The following is a 13,649-nucleotide window of genomic DNA, read 5'->3' as shown; positions in this document are numbered from 1 at the left end:
TTTTTTTTTTTTTTTAAGATATGTTATTTTGTGTCTGGGTGTTTTGCTACATGTATGTCTGGGTACCACATGCATGCCTGATGCCCACAGAGGCCAGGAGGAGGTTTCAGATGCTCTGAAACTGGAGTTACGGAGGGTTATAAGCTGCTATGTAAGTGCTATGACCCAAACTCAGATCCATCTACAAAGAGCAACAAGTACTCCTAAGCCCTGAGCACCTCTCCAGCCCTATGCTAACTTTTCACATCACTATGTGAGAGCTGGTCATTACTATTATGAAGGAATCAAAGCACCCTTGCTCTCATCTTACAGATTCTGATTTAAAGTACAGAAAGTGGTAAGGAAGCATGCTGCTGTACTATCGAGAAATAGCACCAATGAGGCCACAGAAAATAACATCAATCAGGACACAAGAACCTGACTCAGTTCCTCTGTGCCTTCAGTCTCTTCTACAAAATAAAGAATTCAGTGTTTCTCATCCTTGCTGGGGATAATCTTTTTGTGCACTCTGTAAAGGTTGTCTTTGTATTATTCAAATGCTGATTTCTGTACCAGCAGAGAGCCAAGTACAGACTGGACTTTGGTATCATTATTCTTTGGATGCATCATATTTTGTAAACACTCCCTCCAACACCTTCTGATTGGTTTAATAAAGAGCTGAATGGCCAATAGCAAAGGCAGGAGAGACAGGCAGGACTTCCAGCCAGATGTGGAGGAAGAAAAAAGTGCTGGGACTAAGGTACTGAACAGAGGTAACGGGGCATGGTGGGACGTGGACCAGGCCAGGATTGTTGGGTTAGAATAGTTGAGAATCTGCCCAGCTATAGTGCCTAAACTCATAATAAATACAAGAAGTTTCTGGTCATTCAGGAGCTGGCACTCTAAAAAAAAAGTCCCAATTTACAAACATTTTTGGTTTTGTTTTGAATGTGTGGGTTTTTTCTCACAGATGTACTGGGGACTGGAGACTAGCTGTTTCAAGAATGCTACCACCCCACTTGAGGCACCTAGATTCTACAGGCCTTGGCTAAAACACAGATATCTGCTTCAGGATCTCACTATGTAATCATGGCTGGCCTTGAACTCAAAAGAGCTGCTTGCTTCCACCTCCTGAGTGTGCTGGGATCAAATAGTTTTACCACCACACAGAGCTGAAATCTGCATTTTTAAAAAGATTTGGTGGAAACTAAAATTTCAGATATATAACCCCACTAAAGTTTTAGGATATAAAAATAAGTCTCTCTCTCTCTCTCTCACTCACACACTCACACACACACACACACACACACACAAAAGCCACAATGTCTGTGCTATTTCCAATAAAGATGTAGGCAGGGGTGGATGGTGGCACATGCCTGTAGTCCCAGCACTTGAGGCAGAGGCAGATGGATCTCTGAGTTCAAGGTCAGCCTGATCTACAAAGTGAGTCTAGGACAGCCAAGGCTACACAGAGAAACCCTGTCTTGAAAAAACCAAGTGACCCAATAAAGATATTACAGCCAGTACATTAAAATGTACATGGTGTGCTTCAACTCTTTAATATTTACAGTATGTAATAGCGAATGTTAACACTCCCCCCTTTTCAAAAGTGATGTTTGGTTGAGGGACCAAATGATGCTAAAATGCACATCCGTAATCTCAGTGCTTGGATATCTACCGCACAACAACGGAGAGTTAAAAGGCCAGCCTTAGTGAGACCCTGTCTCAAAAACATTTAGCTATGTATCACAGCATTAAAACCTGCCCTCTTGACATGATGCTCAAAGCTCTTTAAATGTGTTTGACTCTCAAACAAAACTAGAAGCTGTATGTATGTGTGCATGTATGCACACGTGGGAACTGCTAGGGACTAAACCACATGCTAGGCAAGTGCTCTGCCTCTGAACTAAACCCATGTTCTAGAGGCATTTTCCCCCTTAATAATTTAATTTTAAGCTAGGTGGTGGTAGCACATCCCTTTAGTCCCAGCACTTGAGAGACAGAGGCAGGAGATCTCTGTGCCTTCCAGGCCAGCTAAGGCTAAAAAAGAGAGAAAGAGAGAGAGAGAGAGAGAGAGAAAGAAAGAGAAAGAAAGAAAGAAAGAAAGAAAGAAAGAAAGAAAGAAAGAAAGAAAGAAAGAAAGAGTTCATTCTATTTATTTAATTATTCAATGTGAATGTCTTGCCAGCATGAACACATGTGTACCACATGCATGCCTAGCATGGCTATGAGCCAACATGTCGGTGCTGAGAACCAAACCTAGGCTCTCTGCAAGAACACTAGGTGCTCTTAAGCACTGAGCCAACTCTCCAGTCCCTGCAAATTTTTTCTTTTCTTTTTTTTTTTTTAACCTTTCAAGTATTTGCATTTCTAAAAATATTTTCACTTTTGAAACTAGTTTTGGTTATCTAAGGCTATGCTGAAGCCAGGTGTGGTGGGGCACATTTGCAACCGACTCACGTGGAATACAAACCTGGAGGAAGGCAAACAGGAGGAGCCACACAAGTTCCAGGTCAGCCTGGTCTGGCAAAACATGTCTCAACAAAGCATAACAAATGTGGGGTTGAGGGGAAGAAGGGGGAAGGACGAAGGGAAAGTGGGAGAGGGAGGAAGGGGGTAGAGTGAGAAAAATATTTCCATCAGATTTCATCAAGTAAATGTGATTTAGGAGTCTGATGAAAACCACCTGGGGATACAGAACGGTGTTACCTGTCAGTCACTGCTGGGTCCCAGTCACTGTCCGTCCCACAAGCTATTGCTCTACTCCTGTGTCAGCAGGCCACCCCTGGGGAGCACTGAGCTGGGCCTGTCACCTGGGGTGCTCAGTCCACCCAATGGCCACAGGTAGAGGCCTTTTGTTAGGCTCTCTAGGAATCATTCTGCCACCCTCTTCCCACCCACTTAGTTCACACCTAAGATCTGACACGGATTATACCAACTCTCCCCCGGTAGATGATAAAATGACCAAGAAAGCGCCTGACTCTGTGTTGCCCAAAGTGCAGAATTAGAGGTGGATTAAAATTTTCTTTTCTTTTCTTAGTGGCGAGTGGTGGCACATGCCTCTAATTCCAGCACTCCGGGAGGCAGAGGCAGACTGATCTCTGAGTTTGAGGCCAGCCTGCTAGTCTACAGAGCAAGTTCCAAGACTGCCAAAACTACACAGAGAAACCCTGTCTTGAAAAACAAAACATTTTTTTCTTTTTGTTCTTTTGTTTGTTTTTGTTTTTCTGAAACAGGGTTTCTCTGTGTAGCCCTCCCTGTCCTGGAACTTACTCTATAGACCAGGCTAACATGGAACTCTCAGAGATTCGCCTGCCTCTGTGCTGGGATTAAAGGCTTGTGCCACCACAGCCCAACAAGTTTTTCTTTCCCAGTCTCTTGCATATAATTTTAGCCTCTACTCCTCTCCATTTAAAAAAAAAAAAAAAAATCCAAACTGTCCAAACAATGGCTATATATCTGCAAAAACTAGAGAACCATACTTACCTATCCCTCAAAATAGATGAACTTCCACTGGACCACCTGTCAGAGCACGAGAAGACACTATGCTCTTTCTCCAAGTCAGAGCATTTATCCGGCGTTTTCAAATAAAGCATATGGTCTGGTTCCACAGTTAAATGAGGCTACAAGGCAACCTAACAGCAAGGACTCATGGGACGCCTGGCAACCTACGGAGGGAGGCTGAGGCGTGGCTACCCGAGCAGGTATCTCAAGAGGTCTCTTAGTCACGACAGAGTAAAAAGGGAAGAGAGACAGGGTGTGAAGGACACATTTTATGAGACAGTATGTTGATTCAGGTAGTCACTAGGTCAGTGCGTTCAAGGTATCATCCCAAGCCTGGAAAGTTTCCAAGACAAATGAGGTAAAACAAGAAAGTCCAGTGGGGGAGGGGCGTTCTACTTAGGAAAGTTTCCCTCTTTTCTTTCAAATCTATTAACATAACCCAGGCAAAAAAAAAAAAAAACAATGTGAGGATGGGGACAGACTACTAACGACTGCCCTTGCCACTGAGCGGCCAGCAGAGCCTCCAACTGGCCTGACTCCTGGCTAGGCCTATTCCTTAAGAAGGATCCAAACAGTTCCGATCTTTCAGGGAACCCTACTGATTCAAATAGGGGTCATTTCCCCTCTCTTGGAGGGAGCTCGGTTCCACCAGTGGTGGGAGCAACTAGCCCTGATCACTCCATATCCCCGAGCAATGGAGCCAGCCGTATACTTCCATGCCATTCTAGACAAGCGCAAAGGTCGAAAACAGTGTTAGAAGCCAGCCTGACAAAGTCAGGTGACACCCATCCAGCGAAACCTCAAATTCACAGCTACTCCTGCGGTGCTGGAGAGTCACCTGAGCCCACACGGTGGAGACCACGCCAGCAACACCATACAGCCTAGCCTCCGCCCCACCCACCTTCAAAAACCCACTGTGCTCACCTGGAAAGGCTGCTGAGACAGAAGGAAAGCCCTGCTATTACCTCTTTATAGGAGCGGACAATTGGAGAAGTTACCAGACCAAGGTCACTTTTCATTTTAAATAGACAGGCAGACAGACAGAACAGATAGACAGACAGACAGATAGATAAAACTTTGGTGGCTTAAGACAGATAAAAACCTGTGTAGGTCATAGCCACAATATCAGCCTGGTGAGAAGCTCCCTATGAACCTTGTAGGAAATTAAGTGAAGATTAGAATAATTAAATGTAAAGCCTCCTTGAGAGCAAGTTCAGCTGCTGAACAGTCAAAGCCATTTCTGTGAAACGTACAGGAAAATTATGAAAGGATTTACCAGGCTCCACAGCCTTCCCACTTCCACATCAACTTTACAAGTGCTATGATCTAAAAGGAACAGACCGACCCTTCGGGGAGAGAATTAAATACTGCGGCTTATCAGAGAGAACCACTCCCGTCTTCAGGCCCCGCGACAGTCGTGTGCTCATGTAACTGTGATAGTTTCCAAAAATTACACATATTCCCTCAAAAGAGATGTAGGAAAAAATATAATCACGGGGTAAAAGGCCAAATACTGTCTCTGCTGCATGCTGAAATAGCCAATTATGTGTCTTAATACATTAATTCTATACAGAGGAGACTATTACAGGCAAGTTGAATAAGACATCTTAAAAAATGTACCCTGGGGCCTAAGTCCATTCAACTGACAGTAAAATCACCCTCAAAAAAGCAGTTTTATGCAACATCTAGTATTTTAATTTTCCAGCTGCCAACAGGAATGTATAAAGGAGCAGAAATTAAACTAATTATGTCAGCTCTCAGTGAACAAAACTTTAATTGTATTACACACCAGACATCTACTGAACAATACAAAGGCCCTTAAGGGTAGGGACTTCTACAGAATATAAATGATTCCCAGTCAATATGACAGAAATTAGTCTGTTTCGGGAGTGAACAGATTCATAGGTTACATGCAAAAATTCAGCTGGTTCGATAATCCAACATAAAAATAAATATATAGTGTAAGAAGGAAAAAAAAAACCCTCTACAATGGCTCTAAATCACCCTGTGATTTCCATATGCTGTGTCATTAGTAGGCCCTTGGAGCCAGCATTGTACTAATCAGCTTCGTTGACACCCTACCTACAAAAGAGCCTATTCATTTAGCTGGGCGACAGGTGTAAGCAACCAGCAACCTCTTTTAGCCTTTGGTGCCAGGGGCCCAGCCTGTAATCATCCCTGCGTGATCAGCAAGTTGAAAGGAAGGGCAGCTTGGAGGAAGAGCAGAGGGGGAAAGGACCAAGACCTAGAAAAGGGAAACATGGAAACAAATCAATTCCAGGCCCCATTCAACAGGGCCACCCTCAAAGCCTGCTGGCCTAATCTGGAGTTTCTGGGCTACTGTCCAAACACACCAAGCAGAATTCAGATGCTATTAATTTATTCCTGCAGGTAGGAATTCTGGGTACATGCCAATACTCCACTCATTCTGAAAAAATGTTAAAACATTGCTAATTGTCCTGTGGTTCAGTTTTCTCACCCATATTCTCTGGTTCTTTAGTCCTTGGTTCTAGAACTAACTGGGTAAACATTCCTGAAAAAAACATAAAAGGGATGCTGGATTTGAACAGATACATTAGCCAGAAGTGATGCACTTAAGCTATGGGGAGGCTAAGGCAAGAGAAGGGCAAGTTCAAAACCAGCCTGAACAGCTAACAGATAATGTTAACTGTCTTAAGTTACTATGGCTGTGATGAAATGTCATAATCAAAAGCAACTTGTGGAGGAAACGCTTTATTTCACTCACAGTTCCATATAACAAACAGTTCATTATCATTATCGAAAGCTGTGAGAAAAGGCATTCACACAGAGCAAGAACCTGGGGGCAGGAGCTGATGCTAAAGGCATGGAGGGGTGCTGCTTGCTGGCTCACTCTTCATGGCTTGCTCAGTCTGCTTTCAGAACTACCTGTGCAGAAGTGACCTCACCCACAAAGGGCTGGGCTCTCCACCATGAACTGCTAATAAAGAAAATGCCCTACAGGCTTGCCCACAGCCTGATTCTATGGAAACATGACTCTACTTTGTGTCAAGCTGACATAAAACTAGCCATTACAATGCCTGCTGCTGATAATGGCGACTCAGCAATAAGGAGCACTTGCTTTATAGATTACCCATTTGGTTTCTCGCACCCACATGGTGGCTTACAACCATCTGTAGTTCCAGGTCTCAAATCTTCTGACCTCCATGGGCACCAGACATATACATGGTATACAGACATACATGCAGGCAAAATAGCTATCACATAAAATAAAATTTTATAAAAATCGTGTGTGTGTTTGTACACATATGGGGAGGGTGTGGAGATGAAGCTCAGCAGCACTGCACTTGCCTAACATGTTTGAGGCCTTAGGTTGAAGCTACAGATACCTCTTAGGAGGCAGAGGCATGAAAAGTGAATTCTAGGTCAACCTGGGTTATACAGTCAGACTCAATCTCTCTCTCTCCCAACCTCCCTCTCTCTTAGTCTCTTACACTCACACACACACACACACACAAACACAAATAATAAAGTTATTGTAAAGCCAAGCATGATATAAGCCTAGCACTTATGAGGAAAGCCAAAGCAGGAGAGATCAAGAATTAGAGGCAAGGCCAGGCATAGTGGTATATGCCTTTAATTTCAGCACTAAGGAGACAGAGGCAGATGGAACTCTGGGTCTAAGACCAGCCCATTCTACACAGCAAGTTCCAGACCAATCAGGGCTTTAGAGTCTTAAAGAAAAACAACAACAAAAGCCATCCTGGGCTATGCTGCAAAAACTTATGACCTACATTTTGAAACCATCTTTTCAAACCCAAAGACTCTGCAGATGCCTCTGGCACGCAGCCTAGTTTGGGAACCACTGCTGTATTGCAATGATATGGCTATATAATACTTATGACATAATCATATATAAATATATACAATGAAATGATTTTATCATCCTGTCTGTGGATCCTTGAAAACTGGGGTTCACTTTTGTTTTCTTAACATTTTAAAAACTGAAATGGAATACAATGAATTCTCGAGGAATGGCTGCCTTCTGAGACCTTCTTACAATAAACAAGCTGTAAGGTTGAAAGCTACCCTGAATATGGTATGATTTTCCTTTGATGACTCAGGAGACGTCACCATCTCCCAATGCCACTGGGTCAACACTCACTACTACAAGCTAGTCACAGAACTGGCAAAAACAAAAACTATATACAAAAAGCAGTATTTTAAGAAGGTAGACTAATCTAATGAGATCAAGCTAAAGGGACGTTTAAATGAGCTGCCTCAATACACAAAAACCATACTTTCTCTTTCTATCTTCATATGCATATTTTCCATCTTTTAAGCCACAGAACAATCCTACCAGATATCTCCATTTTGTAGATTAAGAAAATAAAGCTCGCCAGACAGTGGTAGCAGCACACCTTCAATCCCAGCACTCAGGAGGTAAAGGCAGGTAGATCTCTGAGTTCAAAGCCTGTCTTATTTACAGAGTGAGTTCCAAGAGAGCATAGAAAAACCCAGTCTCAAAAAAACAAAACAAAAAAAAAAAAAAAAAAGAAAGAAAGAAAAGAAAGCTCAACAGAGGTTCAGTAATTTGCCTAAACTCATGAAGCCAGGAAATTAAAAGCTGGGTTTGAAAACTAGGTTAGTCTATTTCCTAAACCCAAGTTTATCCAGCCTGGTCTACAGAATGAATTCCAGGAGAGCTAAGGCTACACAGATTAACCCTTTCTGGAAAAACAAAAACAACCCCAAGCTTATTTCCCTAGTATATCAAGGGCCTAATTAACTTAGATCCTTCCAGACTTGAGCAATTTTTCTTCTTTCCATGAACTCAGCAAAGGGCCTGTGATGAAAACTTTTTGACATTTTATTAGGCACCTATTAATCTCAATAATTTCAGCCATGAGAAACAAAAAAAAACAGCAAGTTGGGTTTTATTTTTAAAATCTCACACAGAAAATCCCCAGGGAGTCTCTCCCACCCCCACACTGATCATAACTACATTCCACCACCTATTCAAAACTCCAGCTGTTTCCACATTATCATTCATTTGTCCACTCAGGGGATAAAGAAAGCTACCTTCACCAAAAACCCTCCCTCATGACTCCCAGTAGATAATACAGTAGACGGGCCTTGCTGTGAAGCAATGAACACAGAAGTCATGAAAGCTTTTTGTTCATCTGTCACAACTGGGAAATGGGCTGTTCTAGCAAACTAAGCATCCCGGACAGTATCAGGGAGATCGCCACCTTATAAAGAATTCAGTGTGTCCCATTCAATTTTAAAAACATTAAGAAAAGCCAGGCTGTGTGGTGTATGCACGCCTTTGATCCCAGCACTCAGGAGGCACCTGGGCAGGTGGATCTCTGAGTTAGAGGCCAGCCTGGTCTACAAACTTCCAGGGCAGCCAGGGCTACACCTGTCTTGGGAAAAAAAAATAAATAAATAAAGAAAGAAAAAAGATTAAGGAAGCAGAGAAGTGAACATCAATTTTCAAAGTTCCATACTGACTCGAGATACAGATAATGCATTTTTATTGTACATATTTATATACTTAAAAATACATAGATTCCTATCAATGCAGTACAACAATGGTTCCCAAATTAGGCTGCATCTCAGAAGCAGTTGGAGAGCTTTTTGGAAATCAGATGGTTTCAAAATGTAGGTCATCACCCCATGAATCAAAATCTCCAGGAGGTGGAGCCCTGAGATCAGCATTTTTAAAAAATAATTTATTTCATTTTATGTGCATTAGTATAAATGTGTCCAATCCCTTGGAAATGGACAGTTGTAAGCTGCCGTGTAGGTGCTGGGAATCGAAGTCAGGTCCTTTGGAAGAGCAGGCAGTGCTCTTAACCACTGAGCCATCTCTCCAGACCCCCCAGCATTTTTAAAGAATGCCTGGGTTACACACAGAACCTCTCAAGAAGTGGCTGGCTTCTGAGAACTCCTTACAACAAACCAGGTTGAAAGCTACACTGACTATAATATGACTTCCCTTTGATGACACAACAGAGACTTCAGGATCTCCCAGGGCCACTGGGTCAACACTCACCACTACCAATTAGTCACCTTTTAGGCAAAATCAGAAAGAAAAAGTTTAACACAGATTTCCTAAAGGTAAAAAGCTAGAAAAACAAAACTTTTGTTTTACTATCTGATTAAAAGAGCTGGGTTTCTCCCAGAAGAAATGCAGATTTTATGCCTGCTTTGTAAAAGGGAAATGTTTAAAAAAAAAAAAAAGTGCATGACTCTGCTTAGCTCCACTTCAAATGTAAACAAGGCTCCAAAATATGTGGACTATTCAGCCTGAATAAGAAAAGCAAAGGAGGAACTTCATGACCATCTGAAGGGAGAGAAAAGATAATGGGTTTAGACTAAGACCAGCTTAACAGAATTAGATGTGACCACTGTACAGCAACTGTTAAGTAAGTGCTGGAGACAGGGCAGGCTAAGGACGATAAACACAAGAGGTCAATTACTACCTATCTGAGATGGCGTTTTCCGAGAGCCTGAGAGCCCAGTTGGTTTTAGGATCTTAAAATTCCATGGCTAATATAAAGTCACAAAACGTGAAAGTAACCGGAACACTTCCCTATAACGGGAGGGGCAACTGTGTCTGCATATGAAAAGATCGCACTTAAAATTGCCAGAATCATAGGTAATTATCGGTAGCCAAACAAAGTAACTAAGGAGCTATCGCTGCAATTCCTGGGTAGAGCATGCATTTAGTATGTACAAGGCCCTCAGTTCCCCCCCTTACCACAACCATCACCACACACACACACACACACACACACACACACACACACACAGTGCTAATAACCAGTAGCCACCAAGTAATCAATTCCAAAAAAACTTGGCAGAACAGCCCCTCCCTGGAAACTTCACCAGCAGCAATCTAAACTATCTATTCTCATCAAACTCTGAAGGATACTCCAACTCTTAACTGAGACAAGACTTTCTTCCCCAAACATAAACATATTACCAGCACAAGTTTGGTGTCGGAGTCCCTAACCTGCCATTAAAATAAGAGCACTATTAAAGACTCTATGAGACGAATAAAAACCAGTGTGCTGAGCTCCCTCCCTAACATTCCTTAGGTTTATATAGGTGGTGTCAGAAAGTAGCAGGTGACGGCCAACAGAGCCAGGCGTGGCTGCATTAAACTTCACAAGGCTCATGTAATTGGGGGGAAAAAACTTTTTGTTTAATGTTGCTATTTGTTAAACTAGTCAGTAAAAACCACTTTAAGAGGCATTTCTGGGGCTGGAGCAATGGCTCAGAGGTTAAAAGCACTGGCTGTTCTTCCAGAGGTCCCGAGTTCAATTCCCAACAACCACATGATGGCTCACGACCATCTACAGTGAGATCTGGTGCCCTATTCTGATTCGAAGGCACACGTGCGGACATTGTATACATAATAAATAAATTTTAAAAAAAAAAGAGGCATTTCTATTAGATGGTACTAAATACTCAGGGGAACAGAAAGTTTGAAAACAGTTAAGCTTTCTGAGAACAGCTTTCTCTTTTTCTTCTTATTTTAACAGTTGGTTAAATTGGTCGATTTGGTGAGTTTACAACCCTGGATCCCAATGTAAACAATCAGTCTGGACAACAGCTGATCAATAAGAGAAGTTTAAGGGACTGGACTCTGCGGTTAAACAAACATTAGAGTGAGTGTGTGTTTTCTATTACCCGGGCATCTTTTGAACACCAAGTTACTGGTTAGGCCGGCCACAACTGCCCTCCACAGAATACGACTGTTCTCAAAGGTAAAAAGACCTGTAAATATATAAACCACAACTCTTGAACTGTACTCTGGAGTCCAGAATTAACAAATATGCAACAAGTTTCAGAAACACTTTTGCCACCATTTATTTCTTTGAATGTGAAAGAATGTTGGGGGTGGCGGACAGGAGCGAAGGATAAAGAAATTGCCAGAAAGGAAATATAGCCAGCTTCTACAAACTCTAGACCTCTACAAACTCGGCCCAGGACCGAGGCCCCTCCCATTCCTAGAAAAATGCCACAATACTCGAACAGCTTTGCCCATATTTCTGTACACCGAACTGTCTCGGCGAGAACCACCACAAGGCCATCAAAAGGGGGGGGGGGGAGCAGGAAGTCACCTGCTTCTCCAAGCCACCAGGCAAAACATGCATAAGAGCTTACTGCCTTCTTAGAAGGCCACATGCACCCCGGGGTGTTTGCTCATGCGTCACTCTGGGGCCTTTAGCCACGGTACAGGGTTAAGAGTTGTGGGGGCCTTTAACCAGGGTACACAGTAGGAGTCGTAGGTAAAACCCCACTTCCGAGCTAAGAATACTCTTCCCCCACGGTGGACTGACAGAAATGTTACTCTTCCTCGATTACACAACCAGCACACACCCCCCTCTAAAAAAAAAAAAAAAATGACAGCCTAACAAAAAGGAGAAATTACGCTGCTGTTCTGTCTTCTCTGCCAGGCTCAAATGAAGCTCTGAACAGACAGCTGCCAGGAAAGGCTTGCGGGCTCCCCTCATCTACCCAGACTTCCCCGTGCCGGGTCAAATGTCTCCCGGGCAGCCGGCTGGAGAGGCCCCTCTCGCCTCTGAGTCTCGGCCAGGGCCACACAGCGGCGACCTAACACACCTCGGTGACAGAGGTCGTCTCCCAAGAGGCGGACAGCAGACCCCGGGCAGGGAGGAGGGGAGAGCAGCATCCCCAACTTCCCACCTAACCTCCAAACTCCGAATCTCCAGGGTCGCCGAAGCCCTGCCTCCCTTTCCTCTGTCCTCCGCAAACGCATCCTTCCCCGGGCGCCAGCGGGACCTGCCGGACTCTCACGACACTTGGGCACAAGTTGAGGACACACGTCCCGGGTTACGGCGCACACGGGCGAAACGCTTTGCGGCACTTTCAATGGGACAGGTGCGGGGGTGACCTGGCGGCGTGGAGCTCCCGAGGCGAAGGGGCCGTCCCGCTCCCGGGGCCCCGCCGGAGCCCTCCACCCCCCGACAGCCCAGCCCGGGGCGCCCCGTCCTCCGAGCGCGACCCGCCGCCGCCACCGCCTCCTCACCTGCGGCCGGCCGCACCTGGGACGGCAGAGGCCGGAGCTCGACCGCGGCCGCTCAGGCGGCGGGGCTGCGGGCTCGGCGGCCGCCGCGACTCCGGGGCTGAGGGGCGCCCGGGCGCCCGCACCACATCCTCACCGGCGGCCCCAGGAAGTCCACCGCCACCAACCCGGTGCCCCCAGCGGCTCGGCGTGGGCCCCGCCCGGCCTGCGTGCGGCCCCGCCCTCCCCGCCTGCGGGCCTGCCCCCGGCGGGAACGCGCCCCCGCTCCGCCGCGCCCGCGCCACCATAGAGAGGAGTCGGGCGCGCGGCGGTCTGGCGCGCGGCCTCCTCGAGCGCCCTCTGGCGGGAGGCCCGGCTTCGGGCTGCGGGGCCGGGGCGAAAGCCGGGCTAGGTGTGGGGTCGGAAGTTCGAGCCTCCGCTGAGCCAACTCCATGCCTGGTGACCTTGAGCGAGTCCTTTAACGTCATCCACTTGCTATCAAGTTGGAATATTGAATCCTTGATCTCCTGTCTCATTGCACCCGACAGACGGCAGTGTTCCAGCTCAGAATGGAAGAAACCCAGACTCACCCAATGTGTTAAATCGCTTGGAGGTATTAAAAGCCAAGCGTGTGGGGCACCATAACCTGTGTGTTCCTCCTTGGATTAGCCACTTTCACGGTTGGATGGTGAGGATACAGCTGAGAGAGGTTGCAGTACCATGAAAATCACTGCGGATTCGTCAGCTGTGCACCTTTTGGCCGGTATTTAACCTTTCTGAAGTCTTGCCCATCCCAGAAAGGCAGGTCGGGCAGAAGATTACACGAGTTAATGCACAAAGACCTTCGTAAAGCACAGAACACCAGGGTGGCATAGGGGATCATTAGCCAGTGATCTCAGAAGATGCGTAGTCACGGAAGTCATATAAATGCTAATTCTTCTGGCTGGTGTCTAGTGACATCATTTTCTTAAGCTTCGGGTTCCTGTCAAAGACCTCTCAGAGTTTTCCTGAGTAATTTGTATATTTATTTATTCAATATTTTGGTGCTTGGGATTTTTGTACATACTAGACAAGTGCCCGACCACAGGGCTACCCGTTGTGTTTTCAAATGAGGACTATCGGAATGGAGCCTGAGCTAAAATATTAT

At 45.2% G+C, this 13,649-nt stretch overlaps 1 protein-coding gene across 6 annotated transcripts in view; it reads right to left on the bottom strand.

The window, feature by feature from the left end:
* Positions 1-12,745, bottom strand: part of Rffl (ring finger and FYVE like domain containing E3 ubiquitin protein ligase) — a 64,380-nt gene extending 51,635 nt beyond the window's left edge. The window contains exon 1 of one of the 6 annotated variants that reach the window (XM_060387156.1): positions 12,527-12,745. Coding sequence is in view for 3 of the 6 variants with exons in the window: in XM_060387157.1 (XP_060243140.1) it covers positions 12,100-12,169 (70 nt within the window). In the remaining 3 variants the exon portion in view is untranslated. Of the gene's footprint in view, positions 1-12,099; positions 12,277-12,526 lie in introns of those variants that run through there. The other 5 variants (XM_060387153.1, XM_060387158.1, XM_060387157.1 and 2 more) reach the window with 5 other exon arrangements.
* Between the last annotated feature and the right edge of the window lie 904 nt (positions 12,746-13,649).

The sequence above is a fragment of the Meriones unguiculatus genome, chromosome 7, assembly GCF_030254825.1.
Source record: "Meriones unguiculatus strain TT.TT164.6M chromosome 7, Bangor_MerUng_6.1, whole genome shotgun sequence".
Lineage (NCBI taxonomy): Eukaryota > Metazoa > Chordata > Mammalia > Rodentia > Muridae > Meriones > Meriones unguiculatus.
The sequence above is the reverse complement of the archived record's forward strand: the minus strand, read 5'-3'. Positions and strand labels throughout refer to the sequence as shown.